The 25,010-nt window shown below is 38.0% G+C and overlaps 1 protein-coding gene across 2 annotated transcripts in view; it reads left to right on the top strand.

The window, feature by feature from the left end:
* The window catches only part of LOC144043711 (junction plakoglobin a-like), a 145,398-nt gene that overhangs the window by 61,844 nt on the left and 58,544 nt on the right, over positions 1–25,010 (top strand). For both annotated transcript variants that reach the window (XM_077557622.1, XM_077557621.1), the window contains exon 2: positions 12,584–12,638. In XM_077557622.1, the coding sequence (XP_077413748.1) occupies positions 12,623–12,638 (16 nt within the window). In that variant the 5' untranslated portion in view covers positions 12,584–12,622. The remainder of the gene's footprint in view (positions 1–12,583; positions 12,639–25,010) is intronic.

Here is a 25,010-nt window from a genome sequence, read left to right as displayed (position 1 = left end):
GAACAAACATAGAAACATTTATAACAGTATGCAAATCAAATCAACAAATAATCATCATCATCAGTGTTGAAGTAAGAGGACATGAACATCCAGTACTCAGTCATGCGACATCATGCAGGAAGTGGGAAAATATAACACATGTTGTTATCACATTGCTGGCTCAAGTTTTGATGATTTCATTTCCAGTCATTTTCAGGGAAGATTTTAACAAAATGTATCTCCTCCCATTTTTTAAATGGTTTTATTGAACATATAAACGTAAAGAAAACACAAAACAAGCTTAAAATATAAATTGAAGTAAAAAAGAAAACAATAAGAAGAAAGAAAAGAGTTTGTATGTTCAAAAGGACTCGATAGTTTCTCCTACCCCTTATTCGTTTTATGTTGATAAAATGATAAGGTAATGTATTTCAACAAAAGGAAATTGTTACGGTGTGGTCACGGAGCGGCGTGGTGTCTGTGGGCGTGTGAGGTGGAGGACCCAAAATGCAGGGAGGCAGGAGAACCACAGCAGGAGTGCGTGCGAGACTGTCGTGCTTTATTTTACAGAAAACACTAACCGAGGAACTGAAAAGGTACAAAATCAAAATGACAGCCAGAAGTCCGGGGGTGACCGTGACAAGCGGCAATGATCCCACACGGACTGACCACCACCCGGGAACTAAATACACCCACACTAATTGGGTAACAAGCCACACCTGGGGCCAGGCACAAGCGGCTGAGGGCCCGGATTGGTCAACCCGCGGAAGGGCGGGAACCCACTCAGGGCCCTCAACCAAAGCCAGATCTTCCCAGACATGACAGAAATGTATAAACCTAGTCATATATACTAGTGCACTTTAACATACACACATTTGCCAGCGACATATGTACATGAAATTCATAGGCATATACCATAATACATTTATGAATCATATCCTCATACTCACATATTACATTTTTATTACACTCATACCGATACATCCAAAGAAATTACAGGATATGTATATTTTAAACAGCTCATGTCTGATATAAGTACTTTTTTTAAACTTTGCTTTTAAATATTTTTTTTAATTCAGCAAGTGACTGACATATTTTCAGGTCAGTTCCAAAATTATACCACAAATTAACACCTTTTACAGAAACACACCTTTGCTTAATATTTGTTATTGTTTTTTGTAGACACTTGTACCCCTTATGTTATAAGGACTCTCTAATTTCAAACAGCTTCTGAGTACTGTGGCAGAGTAGATTGTTGTGTACTTTATACATTATTATATCTAATTATTTATTATTATTATTTATATCTTAAATTCGACTAAGTCATAGAATTTCATTGAATTTGATTTAATAAATAGAGAATGAGTTGGCTCTGTATATTTTGATCAATGTATAATTCTTATGGCTCTTTTTTTGCAGTTTGAAAACAGAATCGATATTCATACATATATTGTTTTATATGTCAGATATGGTAATAATAATGAACAATATAATGTGTATAATGATTTCTTATTCAGGACATCCTCAGTTTTAGAGAGTATCCCTATATTTTTTGACATTATCTATGTGTGACTTCCAACATAATTTTTCATCAATAACTACTCCAAGAAATTGTTATTATAAATTTATTTCCATACACTCTTTCTATTTCAATTGAATTTACCATAATTTTGACCTGTTATGTGGTTTCTCTAGTACCAAAAACTATAAACTTGGTTTTGTTTAAGTTTAATGATAATTTGTTTAAGTCAAACCCATTTTTTAATGTGTTCAATTCATTCTCCACGGTAGCCAGAAGCTGCTTCAGGTTCTCTCCTGAACAGTAGAGAGTTGTGTCATCGGCGAATAAGAAAAAACAGATATCATTTATATCCGATATAAATCATTTGGGGCCTAGCACAGACCCTTGGGAGACTCCATGAGTAATCTTCAAGTGTTTTGATTTTATATTCTTAAACTGTAAGTACTGGTATCTATTATCCAAATAACTTTTCATCCATTTATATGCCAAACCTCTTATGCCATATCTTTCTAATTTATTCATTAGTATAGAATGATCTATTGTATCAAATGTTTTTTTTAAATCTATAAAAATTCCAACAGTATTTTTTTGTATTATCTATGTTAGTAGATACTGCGATTGGCTAGCAACCAATTCAGGGTGTACCCCGCCTACAGCTGTAGCCAGCTGGGATAGTCTCCAGCCAACCGCCCCCCCCCCCCCCCCCCCAACCACCAAAAGACCCCGCAACCCTTGTGAAGACAAACGGTTAAGAAAATGGATGGATGGATGTTAGTAGATATTGCTTCTACGAGTTTTTCTCTAATTTCATATTGATTTTCAGTTAAAAGCTTATGTTTTTCAATAAAATTGTCCAGTCTATATGAAAATAATTTTTCTAGAATTTTTGAGATCTGTGGCAGCAGTGATATTGGTCTGTAATTAGTGAATATATGTCTTTCTCCATTTTTATGAATAGGAATAACTTGCTATTTTCAGTTTTGATGGAAATATACTGGCTTTAAACGACAAATTACATATATATATGTGAAAGGTTGCACAACATATTCTGTAATACTTTTTACTTTTTACTATTTCAACAGAGGCAAATGCTCCTTTTTTTGAGAGAGCAAGCTCAGTATTGTTCATTTGGTAATCTTACCGATTCGACATGTCATGATCATTGGTCTCTCTCTCTCTTTTTTCTTTTTTTTCCTTTCCTTTTTTTTGTATGTGTGTGAGTATGTGCATGTGCGGGTATGTGTGTGCATATGTGCGTGCGTGTGTGTACTCATTAATTCACCTAAAACCTATTACAAATCCCATACTGTTCACCTAATCAGAATACTTCAGAATCCCGCTAGTCGTGAAGTTATCAGGAGACCCGAGGAAGGATCAAAGAAAAGACAGAAAAGTTAAATCCACCACCGACCAGACATCACCTACTACCCACCGGGTTACCAACCAGAATCTTTCACCAACCCCAGAAACATCTAAATTCCAACCAATTAGGGAGACCTCAAGAGATCAAAGGAACGACTGAGGAAAGGAAGGAAGGATAGATGAAGCAAAGTGAGATCCACAGACATCAGCCTCTACCGATTTAACGACCAGAGGAAGAAGCAGATTGTGTTTGAATTTCGGTAGATGCTGGTGTGGTGGATCTGGCATGCATGAAAACCTCCACCAAAGAGGGGAGCCATCAACCCTGGCCAGGACAGAGCAAGCACAACCCCCAAGGCACAACGCCCGGGCCCAATGCTCTTTTTATGATAAATGTGCAAACCAATAAGTTACTTTAGGTAGATATTTTTTGAATCACGGATGAAATTATGGTGTGAAGGTGTGACCCATGGCAAAAAGTTTTGCTTTGTTAAAAGACAGACCTTGAGGATGATGAAAATGTTTGAGAAAAAAGAAAAAAAAGTCATTTGTGTAATTTTCTGAGGTTTAATTGATTAAGATTTAGGAAATACTAAATTCATAAAACAATGTTAAATTATTATATATTAAGTAGTTATCAAAATTTCAACTATTGGTGGCTCAATCAATAAACTACTTAGACAAATAGACACATATTGAGATGAAAGTGTTTTTATGTACTAGAAAATGGAATGTGAACACCATCTGTCAGTATCATAAAAAAATAATAGAAGCAATTTTACTCACATGTAGCGAGAAAGAGATGAGTAAGAGATTAAACAGAGGGGGTGAAGGCTGTTTGGTGTAATGTTAAATGGAATGTTTTGGGACTTGATGTTGGGATTATTTCTTATCAGGTTTTCTAAGATCATATTCTCTTATTAAAGAACTGGTTTAAATTTTGGCGAAAACCAGGAAAATGTTTTTTTTGTTTTTGTTTTTTGAGTGCAGTTGTACAACAGCCACAGAGGTGGCGCTTCAATATAAGATGCTGCTTTCCCACCCAGCTGAGTCACCTTGAAAAACACAAAAATTAAATAATAAAAATGAAATATTATAATAAAAAATACATCAAAATATAGGTACATCTGCTTTTTGATTAGCAAGACAAATAATAGTTATTGATGAGTATGAAGTGTATGTTCCGTGAAAAGCTAATTCTGGCCTGTTGGGTCTCTGGATGAGCCACCCAGCAGTGCTGGCTGATGAGCAAAAGCTTCTTTGACACAGCTTTGTTAGTTGGTAAAAGTTTTTTTTTTCTGGTCCAAAACAGCTTGAAAAAAATGCCCATCTCTACAAAAAAATTCCCCTCAATTTTCTTTGCTTCCCTTCTTTTACCGGACTGACATCAATATTCAAACTTATTTGCATAGGACGCAAGGAAAACATTTAAGTCTTTGAACATGTTCAAATTTGTCTTGTGACAAGAAAAAACATTAATAGAACCATTAAAACTGTTTAGAGAACGTTTGTGAAACACTCCCGAACAAACCCGACGCAAAATCAACATTTGTCAGTGTCGCAAATGTTCGCCTCTCAGTGGGATACGGGTCTGATGGTATATTTTGTGTGGGATGTAAAAAAAATTGCAAACTGTTTAGCTAGACAACACAATCATAGAAAATGAGTTTTCCTTCTCTTTGAATTTATTGTGCTTCAACAGCAATACATCCGCTCTTTCTCACTAGGATTGTGATGCAGAAAATGTGTTTCTTTAATTTTGTTCCCATTCTTAACAAGTCAATATCTGGTTTAACGGGGTATCTGGCAAAAGCATACAGAAATGCAATGTGACTTATGAGTAATTATTAGTACTGCTATGAATTGCTACTGGGTACAAATCTCACAAAATCAAGACATTGTATTGAACAAATCAATATGTATACTTCAAAGAATAAAAAAATAAATATATTAAAATAAATGTACTGTCTGTCTTAAATGTACTTTGCAGTGACATTCCGGCACAGCACATTGCACACACAATATACACAGACACGCACACTTATTTATTTATAAAAAAAAAAATAGCATTTTCATGTGAATACATCACTCACCATTAGCTACGCTTCACCGAGCCGCACAGTGTGAGGGCTTTTGTGTTTATGATGGATGAAATTGTTAGCGCAGAATTTTTGTCGGCACTCAAAATCTACAGTAAAAAAAATACAGCATTTTCTTGTTTTTTATTTTACAGTATTTAACTGTTTACAGCAATACATTATGTGTAAAAGCAAAGTACATCAATGCTGTATAAATAGCGGTAAAATATTGTAAATTTTACAGCAACTATGTTTTGGCACGTATATACGTGGATTATAGATAAATACTGTAAAGATTGTTGGATTTTGGCAGGTATCTCTGTAGGAGAAAAAGCAAATAGCGGACCCTGTTTTGTCACCGGAGCAAGGACAAGAGTAATATTTTAGCGCGGGGGCAGTCTGCATCGTCTTCACATCGCATTTCTCCGATAAACAGGCAACATAACAGCTAACATGCATTTATTCGTGGCATGGTGGCTGACTGGTTAGCACGTCCCAGTGCTGAGGGCATGAGATTGAGTCCGGTCTTCAGCCTTCCTGGGTGGAGTTTGCATGTTCTCCCCGTGCCTGTGTGGGTTTTCTCCAAGTGCACTAGTCTCCTCCCACATTCCAAAGACATGCATGGCCGGTTAGTTGAGCGCTCTGAATTGTCCCCAAGTGTGATTGTTAGTGTGGATGGTTGTTCGTCTCTGTGTGCCCTGCGATTGGCTGGCAACCAGTTCAGGGTGTACTCCACCTACTGCCTGAAGCCAGCTGGGATAGGCTCCAGCTTTTGAGGACTAATCAGTAAAGAAAATGGATGGATGGATTTTACAACGACATACTATATTTGTGTATTTACGTAAATTACGTAGAATACAAGAAACGCTTGTAAACTAGATTACATTATTATATTATATTATATTATATTATATTATATTATATTATATTATATTATATTATATTATATTATATTATATTAAATTATATTATATTACAGTATATTATATTGTATTGTATTGTATTGAATTGTATTGTATTGTATTGTATTTAGTAGGCCTATTTATTTTTATTTTTTATTTTGGGGCAATGTAAACCATGTATTATTTTTTAAATTGTTTTGATATCCAGAACACCACGTTCCAAACGTAATGATGTCACATTCAGAGTCAAAGTCAAAGTCAGAAGAACTTTCCAACTGGATTTTGCTAGAAAATCATGGTCAAAATGTGAGGTATTTTATTTAGGCTGACAAAAAAATATTACATCAAGTCATTATTATTGCCATTATAAACGGAGTTGCTATTGAGTAGGTTGTCAAACACTGTCATGCTGTTCATTCATTTGTGTCAGAAACTGAAGATGTGCATTGATTTTAGATATTCCTTCTCTCCACTCTCCTCATATTACAATGATAAATGAGTCATACAGATTCACAGCAACACATTTATCCGGTACATTGATTGATTTTACATCAGATACTGGCAAGATCCACACACACGCACGCACGCACGCACACACTCAAAGCAATATTTGTTCTGCCCAAACAAACGTTACAGGGAATGTGTAATAATGGTTCACTTGTCTGAATTCTGTGTGGATGTTAAAGGTTGTCTGTGTATGTGCTCTGTGATTGAGTGGCGACCACTTCAGGTGGTAGTCGGCCTTTTTGCCTGCAGTCAGCTGTGATCAGCTGCGATGCTGAATAGGATATATGGTGTCGACTGATGGACCATGACGAAAGCATTGTATCAATTCTTTATTGAAAACTCATGTAATACAACTGCTTTCAATCTCTCAAACCCAACTATTTAATATGGTGACCAAATATGTATTATTACATGTCACGTCCGTTTCCCATAATTCCCTTAAACAAAAACAAACATTCTCCAGTTTGACTCCTAGTTGTCAAAGTATGTCTGAGCAAAATACACGTACTGAGCCCACAGTTTCTCCCAGTGCCTATCAGTGTGTGAAATAATGAGCCATTTATTTTCCTTCGTATGGTAGCTTATGCTAAATTGCACTTAACCATGTGAATGAGGCAAACATTTACCTTTGACTACCTAAAATGATTAAAAAACGCTTCTGCTTAGCCAGTTGTGACTCCCACCCAGCAATGTTCTATTCTGATTATTGTATTCAGTATTGTGGAGGGCTGGCAGCTAATTTACGTCGAGCCAGAAGCAGGGTACACTCAGCAAAGATCACCAGTCAATCACAAGGCCGACGCAGAAACAGATTACATTTACTTCCACAGCTATCAGTAATCAGACTGTGCACAGGCTAAAGTTTGAAAGCAACTCTAGTGCAATTACTTTGAGAGTTTGGTCAAGTGTGAGCACTATAATCAAAACTCTGTTGTGCCCGGCAAAAAAAAAAGAAAATTCTGGTACTTTGCAAGAGGTCCCAAGAGTTTTGACTGCACATCACATTGAGTAGTCTAAACTTTTGATTGAGGGATTTTGCCTTGCTATTTTAGTGGTGTGTTCGTTCTGTGCTATATTGCACACTGTCAAGAGCGAGCAAACATTGCAAATAGTTGCTTATTCAGTAAAACAAGAGGGAGCAGCTTCCTCTTTGTAAGGATTTAGATGTTACTTTAAGACTAGATTTTTTGGTAGTGTTATTTTCTCCCTTTGAAATCAAAATAAATGCTACTGTGAACTTTGTGCTTTTCTGACAATGTCCTTTCTTAGCAGTGGGTGAGTCATTTTGCATACTGGTTCCCGATCCCGATGTTATTATTAACCTGCAAAACAGTGAGCACAGCAAGCACAAGCAATTAGTGACACTGGAGCATTCAGGTGCCTCGCTCACATTGGTGTACCTCAACCGTGCATGAGAGACATGAAGAGCAAAGGTTTGATAATGCACAGGTGCTATGTATGACTTTGTCATTTTTGACCTGACCTGTTTTAACCTCAAATGTTTTCAATAAACCTTCTGATTGTCGACCCATGAGAGGTCTGCTTTAACACCAGTAAGGGAAATGCTCCACCAAGCAATTGGTAGCAAAAGTTCCATGACATTTTAAATCCCCCATCTGTTCATGTTTAATTAGGTTGGGGCTCAGATGTACAGAGGCATAAATGGAGCTGCAAAGCAATTTGCACCACTCTGACAGTCTTCTCAGGAGGCCAGGCAGTACAGTGCCATGAATGCATTTGCTGTGTGGATGACATGACATGAGGAAGTGTGTGACACGCAAAATTTCAATCATGTTAACACAGTGGTTCTCAACCGTGGTCCTCGAGTACCCCTATCCAGCCTGTTTTCCATGTCTCCCACAAGCAACAAAGGTGTTTCAAACAGCTAATCAGCAAGCTCTGCATGAAGGCTGATAATCCTCAGCTATGTTTGCTGGGGAGACATGGAAAACAGGCTGGATAGGGGTACTCAAGGAACGGGGCTGAGAACCAGTGTGCTAACATATAGGGTGAAAATAGCTCATTTGGAAGGACTTTGCCTTTGAAGGTGAAGAGTGATAGGGTTGAGTCATGTTGTTGCAAAAATCTAAAAACAGAAACAAGAAAAGAAACCCTCTTTATCAATGATTTTTTTTGTGTGTTACAGTACAGTACTCAGGCAAGTCCAAATTTAATTACCTTATGTGTATTACATTGTACCAAGTAGCATTGAAACTGATTGATGTAGCATAATTAAATTACTCTTTGTTATACCGGTATTTTTTAAGACAGTGGTACATAAACTGTTAAAAAAAAACCACACACACTGGCCCTATTTTGTGCTTCTAATTTGATATAAAAGAAACTGCCGCGCCTGAGGAAAAACAACAAATCAGACACGAAAGGTGTGATTTATGAGGTTTCATTCATTTCACACACTAATGGGCATACCCCAGGAAAGTCACCTTATCCGTCACTCAAGTTTTACCATAACACAAAATGTTATCGGTTTATTTCTTTTTGGTGGGGTTGCGAGGGTGTTTAAAAAAAAAAAAAAACAATTGCCGTGATTTCACACACACGCAAAGCACGCACGCAAAAAAGTCAGGTGTGTCTCTCCAAATGGATTTGGCACAATGGGGGGTGGATGACCCAAATGCAGGAGCCCCACGGCAGCGATGCATGTAATACTGAAAACAATTTATTTAACAAAAACACTAACAGGGGTACTGGGTAAAACTCTAAATAAACAAAACCAACAAAGTTCTGAAAAGACCAAAAATCTAAGTAACAACAAAACACAAGAGTGGTGACAGCAACAATGATCCAACCCAGACTGACCAAAACCTGGAAAAAAATACAAGGCAACTGACGAGACAACGAGAGACACCTGGACAAGACACAAGTGGCTGGGGGAGATTATTGGACGACAAGGGAACAAGATGACGAGTACAGGTGCAAACAAATAGAAATGTTTTTGCCAGTGCTTGTGTGGGCAAAGTTTTATGTGTATTCATTATTAATAAAAGGCCAAAAAACGGTGTGCAATTTCTATAATAAATTCAAAATGGCGGACATCCCGTAAGGTTTAGCATATGGCAACAAAATACTTTTTTGTCTAAGGCTGATAGATGTGCCACTTATTTCTTACAAGTGTAGGTGAAATGTACATACGGGAATGTTTTATTAAAGATTTGTGGAGGGTGCTATTGAGGCATTTATTGAAAATTGCACAAGAAATCTATAAAATATTGATTTTCATGACAGGTCTGATGTGTGTGCAAAGTTTCATTAGTTTTCGCCCCAAAAACAGCATAATTTTTCTTTACAATCAGTGCATCGCCACAGCAACAGCATGTGATGAAATAAAAAGCTAACGTTTCATCTTTAACATCTTAAGATGAAACAGCCCAAGTTTGAAGATAATCAGATAAACTCTATAGGAGGAGTTCGTTATAGGACCTCTATAAAACAGGCCCAAAAAGAAATTGGCAACACATTCTAAAGTAAAAAAAAAAAAAGAAGGGCTTCCTGTTAGGTTTAGCATATGGGTCCGAAAGACTTTTGTGTACGTCGAGGGCTGTTACATATGCCTCCACAATTTCTGTAGCTCTCGGTGAAACAACTGGTAATGCTTCGTTAAAGAAGGAATTTTGAAACGCACAATGTATGACTTCCTGTATTTATATATATTATATATTTATATATTATGTATAAAATTGTATTCAATTATACAGGACAAAGCCTGTTTATCAGCAATGCTTAGTTGAGTGCCGGTAATTAGTAAAGTTTGTTAAACATTTAAGGTTAAAGTTTGTTAAACATTTAAGGTGATAAATATGTAAATCTGCAATCAGGAAGGGGGCAAAAACTATTTCACAGGCCTGTAGGCATTCTAAAACGTGCTGTGCTCTATAACAACTATTTTCCTACTCAGCTGCTCAGAAAGTATCATCATTACAGAAATATGTTTGAACTATTAGTTAATCATATTTTCTTTTTCATGAAAGGGTTCGTGTTTGTCAGCTGAACATGATTTAAAGAAAATTGAGTTGAATTAATTTCATTTGTATCAAGTGAATGAGATTGAGGTTAGTTCCATCCTATGACTAATAGCCTCAGCTATTATGCTCACGTCTTTGACTAGATGCAAATTGAGGAGGTTCTTGAGTCTTCACAGACCTGAAATATTTTCATCCGTTCAAATTTTACCTGTAAGCAACAGATAAATATGTACTCAGACTTGTGTGTACAATGTTTGGAGAATGATAGTTATTGAGTGGTTGATCACTATACTTGAGAATTTTAACCTTCTGAAAAATTGGAGGCTACTGTGTTAAATTAATTAACATTTGTTGGCTTCATATTTTACATGGATTTGTTTGCATGTAAAATGTTTAAATTGAACTCATTGAATGCTAGTACCAACATCAAATACAACACCAACTGAACAAGATTTTTTTCACATGACTTACCAGTTCGACAACCTCCCAGTTAAGCGAGTGTGGGTTCAAATCCCATCTCTGGCCATCCTGTGTGGTCTTTACATCACTTTGAATTTTGCTTCACTAACAAGTTACACCACTATAAACTAAATTAGATTTAGTTTGACTGGAGGAAATAAGTACATGTTAATTGAATGCAAGAGAGTAACAAAATGAAACTGTTGAGATGAAGTATACTTCTTTCTAATAACGTGATTTAAACAGGTTGAATATCCATAATTTTTTAAAGTTGGAATTTGGGTATTAAGATAAATTACCGGTATGTTCATCTAGGCGCATATTCTTTCGTGTGCTTAAATCAGAAAAGGCACCGCAGCTGCACACTTTTTTGGCCGTGCAGATTGTATCATTGATTTAAAGGTGTTACTTACACACCTTCATGACATTTATACACTCAGTTGGGGTGACCTTGAAATGAAATACTGTAGTTCCCTGACCAATCACTCCGGAGGCTGTATTAAGGTCTGGCGCTTCTAGAAGGTGAAACATGATATTGCACGTTTTGAGTCATTTCACAGTCGCTGACGGCAGAGGATGACTGTCACTGGCCGACTGGGCTGACGTGTGGGTGGGGGTTGCACAGCTGGCCCATATACGCTCACCAACGGACCGACAGCTTTCTGACATATTTTCCAAATCTATCTATATGGAATTCACAAAACTCCACTCTTCAGACTTTACCGAATTACACCTCTTTGGTGGTTAAGCAAAAATGTCCATGTTACGCCTGGTGGGTGTGTCAGAAGCCTAGACATGAAAATCGCTGCACTTTGAAAGTACATAAGAAAAAGCGTGTAAGAAATGAACTAACGCATGAACGGGAGAATATGCCCCCTAATGAATTATTTTGAGCATCAACAGATGCCCTGATCCAAGTACATGCAAACATGCAATATAATTTACAGTTATAAATACAATAATAGTTTTTGATCAGAATTTCTTCAAAGCCAAATATCAACTGAATGATTCAAACTTTGATCGAATTAACTTTTTCCTTTCATGACTTCAAACATCTGGTTAAAAAAAAAACTCAGACATACTGTACAGTTTCATTTTCAGCAGCTATACTGTATAGGAGTTTAAGAGTATTAATTAATTAATTAAGGCTTGGTGGAGGTCTATGGTAAAGTTAGCCTTCTAGTTGTGGGAATGCTGAAAGCATTCCCGGTTTTTACTGTGGGAATGCTCTATACAATTACATTCAATGTCACAGATACTTCCATATCCACAATAGTGTGGTGTTTAAATTACATGACTGGCATGTGGAAGTTTCTGGGTTCAATTGAAGCTCCTTAACATCAATGCAGCTTTCTTTCTTTCTTCATTTTTGTATTTTTTTTTAATCATCCAACTACAATTAATAATTAGTCATTTTCATTAAATTTATCGTTCGATTTACTTTATAAGCATTTCACAAGCATTCCACAAGCATTCAGCTTTTAATTGTCATTTAGGTTTCAGCATTCTCATACAACTTCTGCAGAAAATGCTTTTTTTTCTGGTTATATATGATCATGATACCCAAAGATGGGAAGTAACTTGAGTACAAATGACCTCAGACCTAGAAGAAAAGTTTCCTTAGCCACAAGACAGCTAGTTCCATGCTCTGCCAATCATATGAAGTGTTATTCCCCATCACTTAGCTTGTGAATGGCACATACCCCCAAGGGTTCACCTACACTCATTTGAGAACCACTGCATTAGAAAATGCATATCATGTGCAGTCATGATTTATGTTTTTTCTTACAGGTCAGAGGTCAGTGAAAGCCGAAGTATAAGTGGACGGAGATGATGTCCATGCAAAGTAAGTACAGTGTGCTTCATGGTTTTACTGAATTGAAGACTTCTGTTCAATAATTTAGTATTTGTAAATTGAATGTATGCACGAGTATTTTACTCAAATGTAATCACAAATGTATTACATTTTAAGAAAGTGATATTGTGAATTCTAATTAATCAGCACTGGAGTTTTCATTCTTTTGGTATTTTACTTGACTAGCGCAGATAGAATAGACTGTTTTGTGCCATTGTGGGATGAAATATTAGCCAACTCGTGGCCAATCGAAGCGGCTCCCCTCATTTTCTTTAAAATCAGGGTGGTTGGGATGCACACAGTGCTTGACATTGTAGAAGCGGTAGTCGACTCGCTGGAGCCAGTGTATGAGATTGGCAAACGCAAATGCATTTAAACAGGTAAACTACAAGTTGATACAGACCATGTAGCCAGCCGTGCATTGACGTGGGCAATTGGAGACCACTTTGCACCCCTGATCGTGCATCTGTGCGTCAACAATGGTTTAATTAAGTAGCAAAAAAGATGCATTTTTATATGCAACACTTAACTTCTTTATACTTTCTTTAAAAAAACAACAACACTATTTAAACCTTTGCAAAGGGGCATATTGCCTGTTCTCTCACCATGTTCCTGGCCACAATGACTCAAGTGTCAAAATCTAGGAAGCTTAGAGTAGCAGTTTGTGGGGGGGGGGTTACAAGACCATAACAATTGACAGTTCACCCAAACATGAAAGTCCCACCTGACTCAGGACTGCCCCCAAAAGACTGGATGAGACTCTACCATCTAAGAACTGGGGTTGGCCGCTTCAAAAGCAACATGTTCCGTTGGGGCCTCACTTCACACCTAAAGCTCAAACTGCACGTCTGATCCATCACTGTCATATTCACTTGCTCCACAATGGCAACGTGCCTCTCACAGCTCTCGACAAAACCACAATCCAATGGCTGCAGTACCAGAAATGTAACGGTGTGATCCCTGCTTCAGATGCAAGAACAACAAAAACCCAGAAGAAGGCAAACAATTATCTGGTGACACAAGTCAGTGTAGTGAATTGCAGGGCTACGAAGAAACAGTGAAATATTGAATGGCTTTGGTCAAATATTTTGGGACCCTTTACATTGGACTTACCGAAATGAACTGTATATAATTGTCAAGTTACTAGTTTGAACTTAAATGCATGACTCAGCACCACAACAGAAGTTTAAATTTGAGGTTCCACTGCATCAATATATTTTGAAATGCAATAGATTGCCATCTGTGAATAGACCCTTTCCATAGCTATCATTTTCACATGAAATGAATTAAGTTCAGTTTCAATATTACAAGTGTTACACATTCTTTTGTTGATGAAATTGCTTTAGTTACAACAGGTGTGCGCTTGGAAGTCACCTTCACCATCTGCTTTGGGAAAGAGTTAAGCAGGTGGGCTTTGTATAGCTGTTTTACAAGTAGTGACCCGGTGTTGTTGACCATCTGGTATGTAGAGCTGGTCAGCGGGGGGAGAGACTGACTGCTTCCATCTTTGTGATTTTTTTTCTTTCCCTGCATCAATTGTCTTTCTTTTGGACCAGGAACAGTTGTGTGTTTCTGTGGAGAATTTGGTTTTCTGACTCGAGAAGAAGCTGTTTGAGAAGTGAAGCTCAAGTAAAAATTAAATAAAAATAACTCAGTGGAGGGAAGTGCCCAGAGAATACTTTTGCACTCTCATAACCTGCTATTTTGTGCTGCTACTAGAGGTGGGACAATATATTGATTTACTCCATATAGATTGGAAATATCACTCCACTGTCATTTCTCATTGCACTGTATTCATCAAAATTGGATGCCAGATGCTGTCATTTTTTGATGTCCAAGAATGTGCAATGTACCTAAAAGGAAAGGCTATTATAGTTAATGAAAACAAAAACATTAAATGACAGGCACGCTCCCAAATATACACTGCTCAAAAAGACTAAAGGAACACTTTTTTTTTTATTGGGCTTGGCACGAGATCAATTAAACCTATCAGATAATTATATGTCGGTTATGTAACAGAGGGCATTGTTAATCACTTTCAGCTGTATTGGTGTTGTTGAAATTAACAAGTGGACAAGAGTGGCAACAATGAGAAAACCCACCCAGAACAGGACTGGAGGTCATTCCAAGTTTCTCCGTCTTAATCTTTTTTTTTTTGTCTGGCTTTCCACTAGTGCTGGTTTTGGCTTGTGTGACTACTGGCAGTATGAGGCGATTCCTTAACTCTACAGAAGTTGCACAGGTTGTCCAACTCCTTTAGGATGGTACATCCACATGTGCTGTAGCAAGAACATTTAAAGTGTCTCTCAGCACAATCTCCAGAACATGGAGATTTCAGGAGATTTGCTGTTCTTCTCGGAGAGCTGTAGAAGGTCCTCAATCCATCAGCAGGACCGATACCTCCTCCTTTGCTCTAGGCGGAACAGGCTGAGCTCTGCTCAAGCTGTACAGAATTACCTCCAGTGGGCCACTGGTGTGAATGTCTCTGCCCAAACAATCAGTAACAGACTTCATTTGGGTGGCCTGAGGGCTCGACATCCTTTTTACTCCATGTACACCACTTTGAATGCAGCTATGCTTTTTTAAAAGTGCTTTATAAATAAAGGTGAGTTGAGAAGTCTGGACAGGTATCTTAGAAAAGATTCATGCATAAAGGTGAGAAAATAGCTATTAATGATGGTGGCTTTTAAATGTGATGTTTATATCTTTCAACAATGTGGATCTAAATGCCATGTTTTATTACATGCTGTTCATATTGATTGATTGCTCACTGAACATTGTTTAACTTTCCTTTTTCAGAAAAGCTAAGAGTTACAACACAACAATTACTGAAGCCAATGGTCATTACTCTTTTTGAATAAAACAAGTGTTGATAACCTTGGAGTGATTGCCTTAAAGGACCTACAGTATATCATGGTATTTCAATCCCTTCCACAGTTAACTCTAGGCATAAAATATGATTTTATCTTACCTTTGGCACAGTCATGATGTAATTTCTTATGAAATGTGAGTTATTTTAGTCGCTGTATTTCTAACCTGGACGTAAGATGCCTGATTTACTAAAACCCTGCCTCTCCCTGTATGGCTGCCACGCCTCGTTCATGGCGTTGTCTTTTCCAGCTGCTACCTGCACCGCTCACGAAACAGCAAATATGGAAGAACATTGTAGCGTTGAAGAAAGGATCAGGCCAAGCGGCAATAGCTAGCAACAGCTCTTTCATGCCAGTTTGGAACTATTGGCCATAAGCACCCCAAAACCACAACAACACATAATGATACGTAGCTTACGAAAAGTCTTATGTTGCCTTCATGGCCCCTCCAGAGCATGGTAAACCACAGAACCCGCGAACCACACACATGGGTTGCAACAATATTGTGGCGCCTCATGTCCTCAAACTGGAGTCAAGTGGCAATCTTTATACAGCATTGATGTACTATTCATCCATGCACATAGTGATGTGTGTAACAAGTTTATTTTTATACAACAAAACACATCCGACATATAGTGCCAACTTTAGTACTTATGCAAATATTCAGAGCTGGACTGTGGAGAGAAACATGGAAAACATTCTGGATAGGGGGCTCTCGTGGACCGAACTTGGCCACCCCAGATCTTGTTTAATTTAAAATGATCTAAATCTTGTAATTTGCACATTTGCAAACATTTGCTTTTATTTTGGATAACAGTGAGCAAAATTATGGCATATGTAATGTTCTGACATGCTACAGACCAAATTAGTAACTATCAGTCTTTTAAAACGGTGTTTTAACATGCATCTGCCTAATAAAATACTACACTAATAATACTACTAATGAATAATTTTTTTCAATGAGCCATCTTACTAAATGTTAACTAATTAACTTAAAACAATTGCATCTCAGTTACTTTCTACAGGGAGTCCTCAAGCTATGTCCCACGCAACCTATGTCCTTTCGACTTTACGGCGCCCGTGCCTCGTCCGTAGCACCTTTTTCAATTTCCTACATTAATTACGGCATTTTAAAGTTATTTAAAGTTGTGTTGTTGTTACCTCCAGCAACGGACATCCATCAGCCGGTCGGCTCGCCATCAGGCGCGTCACATTTCCGTGTTTAAGCTTGAATTAACTCTGCTCCGCCGTCTGTCAGGAATGAATGTTCATGCGGAAACACAGAACATTGGTTCAGGCGTCTTCCGGGTCGCACAAATCTGATTTTTAAAATGACTGTATATCGACTTTGGCAGGGAAATCCGACTTAAGTCGAAATTCGGATTACATCGCCAGCGTAGGAACAGAACTCTTCCATAACTTGAGGAGTCTCTGTATTACATTTACTCTTGTGAGACAGTGTCAGTTCCTGTATACTACCCATACATGCAATGAATAAGTTGATGTATACTTAATGCTTATCAAGGTTCTTCTTGTGAAAAAATAGCTGAACTTGATCATCACGATAATGTCACCTATCATATTTCATTATCAGTAACGAGGACTGGCACTTTATTGCTGCGTTTTACTCAACACGTGTCTCGTTCAATAACCTGTTTTTTTCACGCCCAGATTCAAACAAACAGGTATGTCCTATAGTTAACACTTGCAACCTTAGCTTTGACTAGGTAACACAAGCAGTTATTGGGCTAAATAAGCATTAATTAAGTCTAGTGCAATTTCTAATTTTGGATAGAAAAGCAAATCAATTGCTTATCACAACCATCTTGACCAATTTATTTTTTTTAATTCTTATAATAAACATGTTAATGTGGAAAATAACATTGTTCTTTCAAGTGTGTGATTCATTTGGATCTTTTTTTTCTAATCAATTTATAAATAAATTGGTTACCTGATTGCTTTTCCATATGATTACCTAACTATTTAGCATGCTGTTATTTGTCAGGTTATATATGTCTGTATAGTATAATTCAAGAAATATGAAATTTCGTAACGGTCGTCATTGTGTTTTAATGCCTCGCTCAATCTGCTCAGTGCAGCCTGTTGCCACGAAAATGTCTAATCATGGCTGTCTGAAACAACTTGCCTCAGTGGAATTAAGCTGCTTGCTAAATAGATTCCTGCCAGATTGGGCCACTTGCAGTAATATGACAACATAAAAAGTTCACTTGTACACTTACACATTATGGGTGCAGTCTGGAGCTCAGAACAGCAAAATGGTGATATTATTTGCTTGTGCTAAGTTGTAATTGAAAAGTTACTCTGAGGCTGTTCATCATGATACGAAGTAGAGGAAAGTAGTAAAGAATGAAAAAAAATTCTAGATTTTGCACTTACATCACACTGGCCTGTTTAGTCACACAGCAATGTAATTCAATATGGCCTAAATGAATGTTTTATAATATACAATCGTCTTTATCAGCATTTGTACTGCTGTTCTAATGAGGAAGTAGTCTGAGACACATTTCTGCAGACAGACATTGCTCATATTGACTGTATTTTTAAAATATAATTATGCAGTAACCTAAACGTGTAAGTGAGTGAAAATAAGTCTGTATATATATATAATACAGCTGTTGCCAGTTAATGATATTTTCTCCATAAAATTAAAGTAAATTAGTCTGACGTTTTGATACTTTTTGCATTGCTAATAAAATATTGCATGTGATACACACTAGAGATAGATTGATATGCTTTTTTCAGGGCTGATACCGATACTGAATATCGGTAGTCAAGGTGGTTGATAACCGATATTTGAAGCCGATATTCATTTGCAGTAAAAGTTAAAATGTTGGCATCAAATAAATTTTTGAATAATGCAACCCTCAACTTCACTTAATTTAAATGTCACAGGGACTTATACAGACAGCTTTTCAAATCAACAACATTTCTATTTTCTTTTTTTGTTTGAAACAAAAGACATCCTTACTTTAAAACTTGATCAAAAGGTGCAGGGAAGTCTTAGGCTCATCAGCATGTTTCAGAAAGTTAAATGAAAAAACTTTAACTAATAAAGTGATTTACAAAGTAAATATAAATGTTAATCTTTTGCTTACGCTTGTTTACAGTTGAAAAAGAAAAACTCGAGTATCCACAGGGTTAAATGAAAATATTTTTGCAAATACATAGTAACCTTATTTTTTTTAAGTACATAAATGTTTTTGTTCAACTTGTTTAAAGTAAAAAAGTGTTCTCCATGAGTTCTCCATGTCAATAGCATCTCTTGTAACAGAAATTTTTGATTAGTACCCTGAAATTTTCTAAACTATAGTTTTCAACCTCTTTGTTAAAAAAATAAGGTGCAGAATGCTCCTAAAGTCAGCAGTGTCTTCTTATAAAACCAACTGAAATTAAAATGAATAAAACAGCTCCCTGGAGTTTTATGAAGTAAATAAAAGAGAGTTAAATAAAATTTGCACACAAATGTGAGGCAAAAATCAATTAGTAGTCCCAAGTGTGATCAGCAATATATTGTGGTGCAAAAAGCAGAGTTGTTCAGTGTGCTCTCCATTGAGATGGCTTCTCTTATGCTCATAAATTGCAGCAACTCCACTGAAGACCCACTCACTTGGGACTGATAAAGGAACTGCACAAAGAAACTTACGTTCTCGTTTTGCAAGTACTGTACCACGACCATAAGGCGCACCAGATTAAAAGGCACTGTCTCAGTTACGGGTGCTATTTCTGTATGTAACACACACAAAAGACGCACCGCACATTGTTTATTTTTTATTTTTGTTGTGTTTCTTCTGTCATGTTTGGGTTCTGTTTTTCCTTGTGTGTCTCCCTTGGTCTTGTTAAGTGTAATCCTGCCCTTCGTAGTGTCAACCAATCAGTGCCCTCAGCCACTTGTGTCTTGCCCCAGGTGTGTCTTGTTGTGTCATTAGCGTGTGTGTATTTAGTCTCCTGTCTCCCCTCTGTCTCTCGGTTCATTGTCATTTCCCTCCCGTCATCCTACCAGTTTTGGCCTTCTTGTCCTCCCCACGTTTTGTTTTCTCTTGCCATTTGGAGTTCGCTTTTGTTTTGTAGTAATTTAAGTCCTTTTTTGTACATCACCTTCGCCTCCTTGCCCTGCTTCCCTGCGACTGGGTCCTCCACCAAACTTTGCCATCTTGACATCTTCTCTTTCTTTCTTTTTTATGTGAAGCACCTTGTGTTGCTTTTAAACTATGAAAGGTGCTATAGAAATAAAGTCTTGATTGATTGATAGGCTGCGCTCTTAACAGCACTGTTTGTGACTTGGTGCAAATTAAACACACACGCAGCTCTCTTTCTCTTTCTTTCTCGCTCTCTCTCACTGAATCTCATTTCTCAGAATTTAGTAAATATTTCTTCATACACATACATTTTCTAAGTTTATAAAAAAAATCTTACTTTAGTGATCAAAAGCATTGGCTGTTTTGCCAATAGTTTAAAAATAAAAACAATTATAGCAAATTTTGATCAAATTTTAAATTTTATTTTGCCATTTATTTTAAGTGTGAAATAAAAAAAAAAAAATATTCTGGTCTGGCCACCCCCCCTCCCCCCCTCTCCATACAGATCATTTAGATGGTTGAACAGATAAAGATACAGATAGTGGTGTACTCGCTCATCCTTAGTAAATAGTGATTTCGGTTGTCGCCCCTGATATAGACCTTATTATCATTATGATTATTGTTACTATATAGACGATGTTGATAATATTATGATGATCTTAAGTCTAGAACAGCAATATCCTGCTCCTCTCTACAAACTATCAAAGAGAGTTTCAAGACACACTTCATCATGTAGTTTTCTGCCACTCGGGATATCCGAATCTACACAGTTTTGTTATAATAATAGTAATATTAACTTGGTTAAACAGGCTTTATTGCGGTGGACTGCTGCCAGTTTCTGCAGCTTAACGTGTTTTACGCTTACAGACACACGTGTATGGGCACACTATTCTCTCACCATCCCCTCAACGTGCTTTCTAGCAAAACAAGTTCATTTCAGTCTCCCTCTATCAGAGTGATCAATTGGTGTTGAAAGAAACATTGTTTAACAACTTTGCAGAAATGGTATCTAAGAACACTTTTTAAAACACATTGTGCATAATATTCTACCTGCAAAGCAATTGTTAAGACTAGTGGAGTCTGATGAACGCCATGTTGAAGAAAACATCTTTGTGCTAAAAAGTAGATATAATCTCTGTGATACTTGGGGACTTTTTGAATTGTAGTTAAGTGGTAAATTACATTATTACAAACACCATTTATTGTCATATCTATTAATGGATTATTCGCTTAACATAGCAAACTTCATTAGTTTTTGGAGGCGATATAGAACATTGTAAGGCTGTATGGCTGAAACAGATGATGAAAATGGAAATAACAGATGATAGGAGAGTCTAAATGTTTAGGTCTGGATAAAAAATAACAGTACTCTTTTTGCTATTGTTTAGTTTTATTAAAGTGGCACATATCTGTGGGTGGGGAGTGCCCTCTCCGGGTCGAGTCCTGCCCCAAGTGGAGGAGTTCAAGTATCTTGGGGTCTTGTTCATGAGTGAGGGCAGGAGGGTAGATCGACAGGCGGATCAGTGCATTGTCTGCAGTGATGCAAAGTCTATATCGGTCCGTTGTGGTGAAGAAAGAGCTGAGACAAAAGGCGAAGCTCTTGATTTACCGGTTGATCTACGTTCCTACCCTCACCTATGGTCATGAGCTGTGGGTCATGACAGAAAGAACAAGTGGCCGGAATGAGTTTCCTCCGCAGGGTGTCCGGGCTCTTCCTTAGATATACTGTAGGTTGAGAAACTCGGTCATCCGGGAGGGTCTCAGGGTCGAGACGCTATTCCTCTGCGTTGAGAGGAGCCAGTTGAAGTGGCTCGGGCATCTGGTTCGGATGTCTCCTGGACGCCACCCTGGAGAGACGATTGCCGCTTTTCCATTAACCCCACACGGCACTCTACCACACCGCACCTCATGGAACGACACTACACGGCCGCCATGGCATTTCGATTACAAAAGGCGCGATGGGAAGAAGGGGTGGGATCATTTGAACTGTCCAAGCCAAACTTGCACTCCCGCAGTGCGTGCGGCTCTGCTATAACATTTCACGAGTGGCAAGTCGTGCCAACATTGAACCGTATTTACAATTTCATATGGACCACCATGGATGAAATATTGCAATCTTGATATTACAACACCGGCTCGAGAAGCTCGCTGCCTGCGCTATTTCTGAATGAAGAACTTAGCCTCATTCATTTAACTGTGGCTCAAGCTCGCATTCAAGTGAATGGAAAATCGCGACCAGGCGAGCGGCGTGCACTCACAATTTTTTTTAAACCACAATCATTACAAATCCATCCACAAGTACCTTGTATATTGTAAATATAGTTCAGCGTTGTTGTAAAACATCATTATATTTATTCTATAGACTGTATTTTTATGGCTTTGTCCAAGATCGGCGCGACCCAACCCCGGATTATATGGTAGATAATGCATGGATGGATAGATGTCTGTGCAGAAAATTGTGCAATAAATAGAACATGAATTGGAAAGAAAATAGAAAACACACAACAAAACAATTTGTAGCCCAAAAAGTATGTGCAGACCAAACAACAAAATTAAATATAAGGCAAAAAAAAAAAGGCTGTTACTCCATCAAACTAAAAAGGTAACCTGTGACCTCCCTCATAGCTCTATAGCTAGTTAATAACAGCTCGTTAAAACAACAACTGGGACAGAAGGGGTCTCGCACCCAGAAACAAAGGGATTGACGGTAGTGAAGACACCACCCAGAACCAACAAGAGCCACCTAACCCATGACTCATGTGCTCCCCCACTGTGGCAAAATATGCAACTCCCAGATTGGGTTTCACAGTCACGTACAGCGGCGTCTGTATCACCAACAATAATCCACTACCTATTTTGCTGCTGCAATTTTATCTGTACACATGGGCAAAATCAGGCAATAAGATTGCCGAGTGACAAGTGAATATCAAGCAGAGGGCAATGAAGCACCAGGAAAGTCGCACACTTCTAACAGAATATGTTTATTTCTTTTATTATTATTATTATTTTTTACTGGTGTTGTTTTCCATGGGTTAGGGTAGGTTTACTGGCCAACGGGAGTTAAATGTACCCCCTGTCTTGTAAATAGTGTGTTGTTCTCTTTAGTCAACTTCAGAAGATTGATAATTAGTTCTCTGGAGCTGTAGAAATATTTCACATTTCTTTGTTACACTGTGCAACTGTCTGTCACTTCACACATGTAGAAAAAATAAATAAGTTCCACCACTTCTGACCTTATAGCTGACTATAAGCCATGCATCTGCTATCGAGAGGTCCCTTGGTGCATCTTGAATTAATTAAATTCTTGACATAAATTTCTGTGTTGCAGTCATGTTTTAATGATATTGTTACTGTCCAACCAATTTCAATACTGATTGGCATCATTTGGGTCATGGGTAAATGGAGTCTAATATCCCAGCTGACAGAGTAAATGGCATTTTACACTGTACTTAGCACAGTGCAGTGTGCCGTCAAGCCATTTATTGTGCATGTGTGGCTGCAGCGCAATGGCTGGACTCCTGCTGCCGTGGCAGGTGCGTTGAAAAATGTTCCATTTGGGTAGCAGTGCACTTAAAATACATTTATTTATTTAGAGGTAAGGCAATTGAGAAAAAAACTTCTCATTTGTATTTTGTAATCTGACTTGGCTGCAGACAGCATGATAAAACAAAGCAAAATAAAAGAAACTACGTGTACAACAAACTGTACAATGTGATATAGTTAGTTACTCACATAATACATTCCATTCCGTCATAGCACATGGTGAATAATTCTACATTCAGACAGAAGATGAAATGTCGCTCCACCACAAAAGCCTCACATGAACTTGATTGCGGGATACAAACGTAGCTGCTTCATTCACGTCCTGCCACAACATAGAAGAGGAGGGGCTCCTCTTTCCCTTCTGACAAAAAAAAATGTGAGCAATGCTAGTCAATCAAGTGGTCGTTTGCCAGTGGTTGTGCTAAAACCTTGGCTAATGCTAAAAACTAATGCTATCTTGACTCACGGATCAACTGTAAACAAGTTCTTGGTAGTATCCTCCTCAAGCCATCATGCATGATCGACAATAGCTGTGTTTCCATTACAGTTTTTTTTCGCGCAAAAATAAAAGCGATATTGTACTATTTCGCTAAAGTACAATTTCGACTTGTTGGTGTCTCCTTTGAAGAGCGTTTTGCTTCTGAGGCCCTATTCTCGTGATGTCCCGCCTCGTGGGAAATGCAGTTCTATAGGAGGTGCTCATAATATTTACGGAAGACAGGCAGTCTGAGTTGTTAATATTACATTAAACAAATCTCTTTTTTTTCTCCTCGGTGATCGGGTAGCTGAATCTAGCGACATGATGCTAACCCGATTCATCCCCCTTTATCCAGTTAAATGTGAGCTGGTCATATTTTTTTCTCTTGTCATCACATTAACAGTGAACAAAACAACACAACATCCTGTTTCTGCTGGGTTATTTATAGGATGGGTGGCACGGTGTCTGACTGGTTAGCACGTCCGCCTCCCAGTGCAGAGGACGTGAGATCAAGTCCGAGCTTCGGCCTTCATGGCTGGAGTTCTCCCCGTGCTTGCATGGGTTTTCTCCGGGTACTCCGGTTTCCTCCCACATTCCAAAGACATGCATGTCAGATTAATTGAACACTCCAAATTGTCCATAGGTGTGATTGTAAGGGTGAATGGCTGTTTGTCTCTGTGTGCCCTGCAATTGGCTGGCAACCAGTTCAGGGTGTACCCCGCCTACTGTCCGAAGCCAGCTGGGATAAGCTTCTGCGCCCCCCGCGACCCTTGTGAGGACAAGCGGTTGAGAAAATGGATGAATATTTATAGGATAAGCGTATTAAAATTTCAATCTGAAACAAAAATGCAGTTTGGGGCTTTTTTTTCTTTTGCAACCGTGATTTAGAAATTTGGACTGGGCCAGTCAGACCAGCATCCCTACTAAAGTCCCTAGTCCGGTTTAGTGGCCAAGGGACATCTGGCCACCGTTAATGTTGAACCCTGCAGCACTGGGTGTTAAAGGGAGCTCTGGTGGAAGCGTCGTAAATGGTGTTGAGCTGGTGGAGCACAGTTTTTAAAACTGATCTGTATTATACTGTACATCTCAGTAATCTAAGATTGTGAGGACAGCAAGAAGGTTCGTAGGGATTTCAGTGGAGAGTGCCTGATGTGGTTTTAACTTTTGGGGGAAAAGCGTTGATGTGTGTTTCAAATTTAAGTGAACTGACAAGCCAGATTTCAAGGTAGGCCTACAGTATTTGTAGTATGTGATGAATTGAATAACAGGACAAATAAGGAACAGAATATTAGCACACTTGAGAAAAAAAGGGTACGGTAGGGGTCCATTTTTGTTCTCCAATGTACAATTTTTTGTGATGTACCCTGTAGAGTTA

The sequence above is a fragment of the Vanacampus margaritifer genome, chromosome 2, assembly GCF_051991255.1.
Source record: "Vanacampus margaritifer isolate UIUO_Vmar chromosome 2, RoL_Vmar_1.0, whole genome shotgun sequence".
NCBI classification, from domain to species: Eukaryota; Metazoa; Chordata; class Actinopteri; order Syngnathiformes; family Syngnathidae; genus Vanacampus; species Vanacampus margaritifer.
The sequence above is the reverse complement of the archived record's forward strand: the minus strand, read 5'-3'. Positions and strand labels throughout refer to the sequence as shown.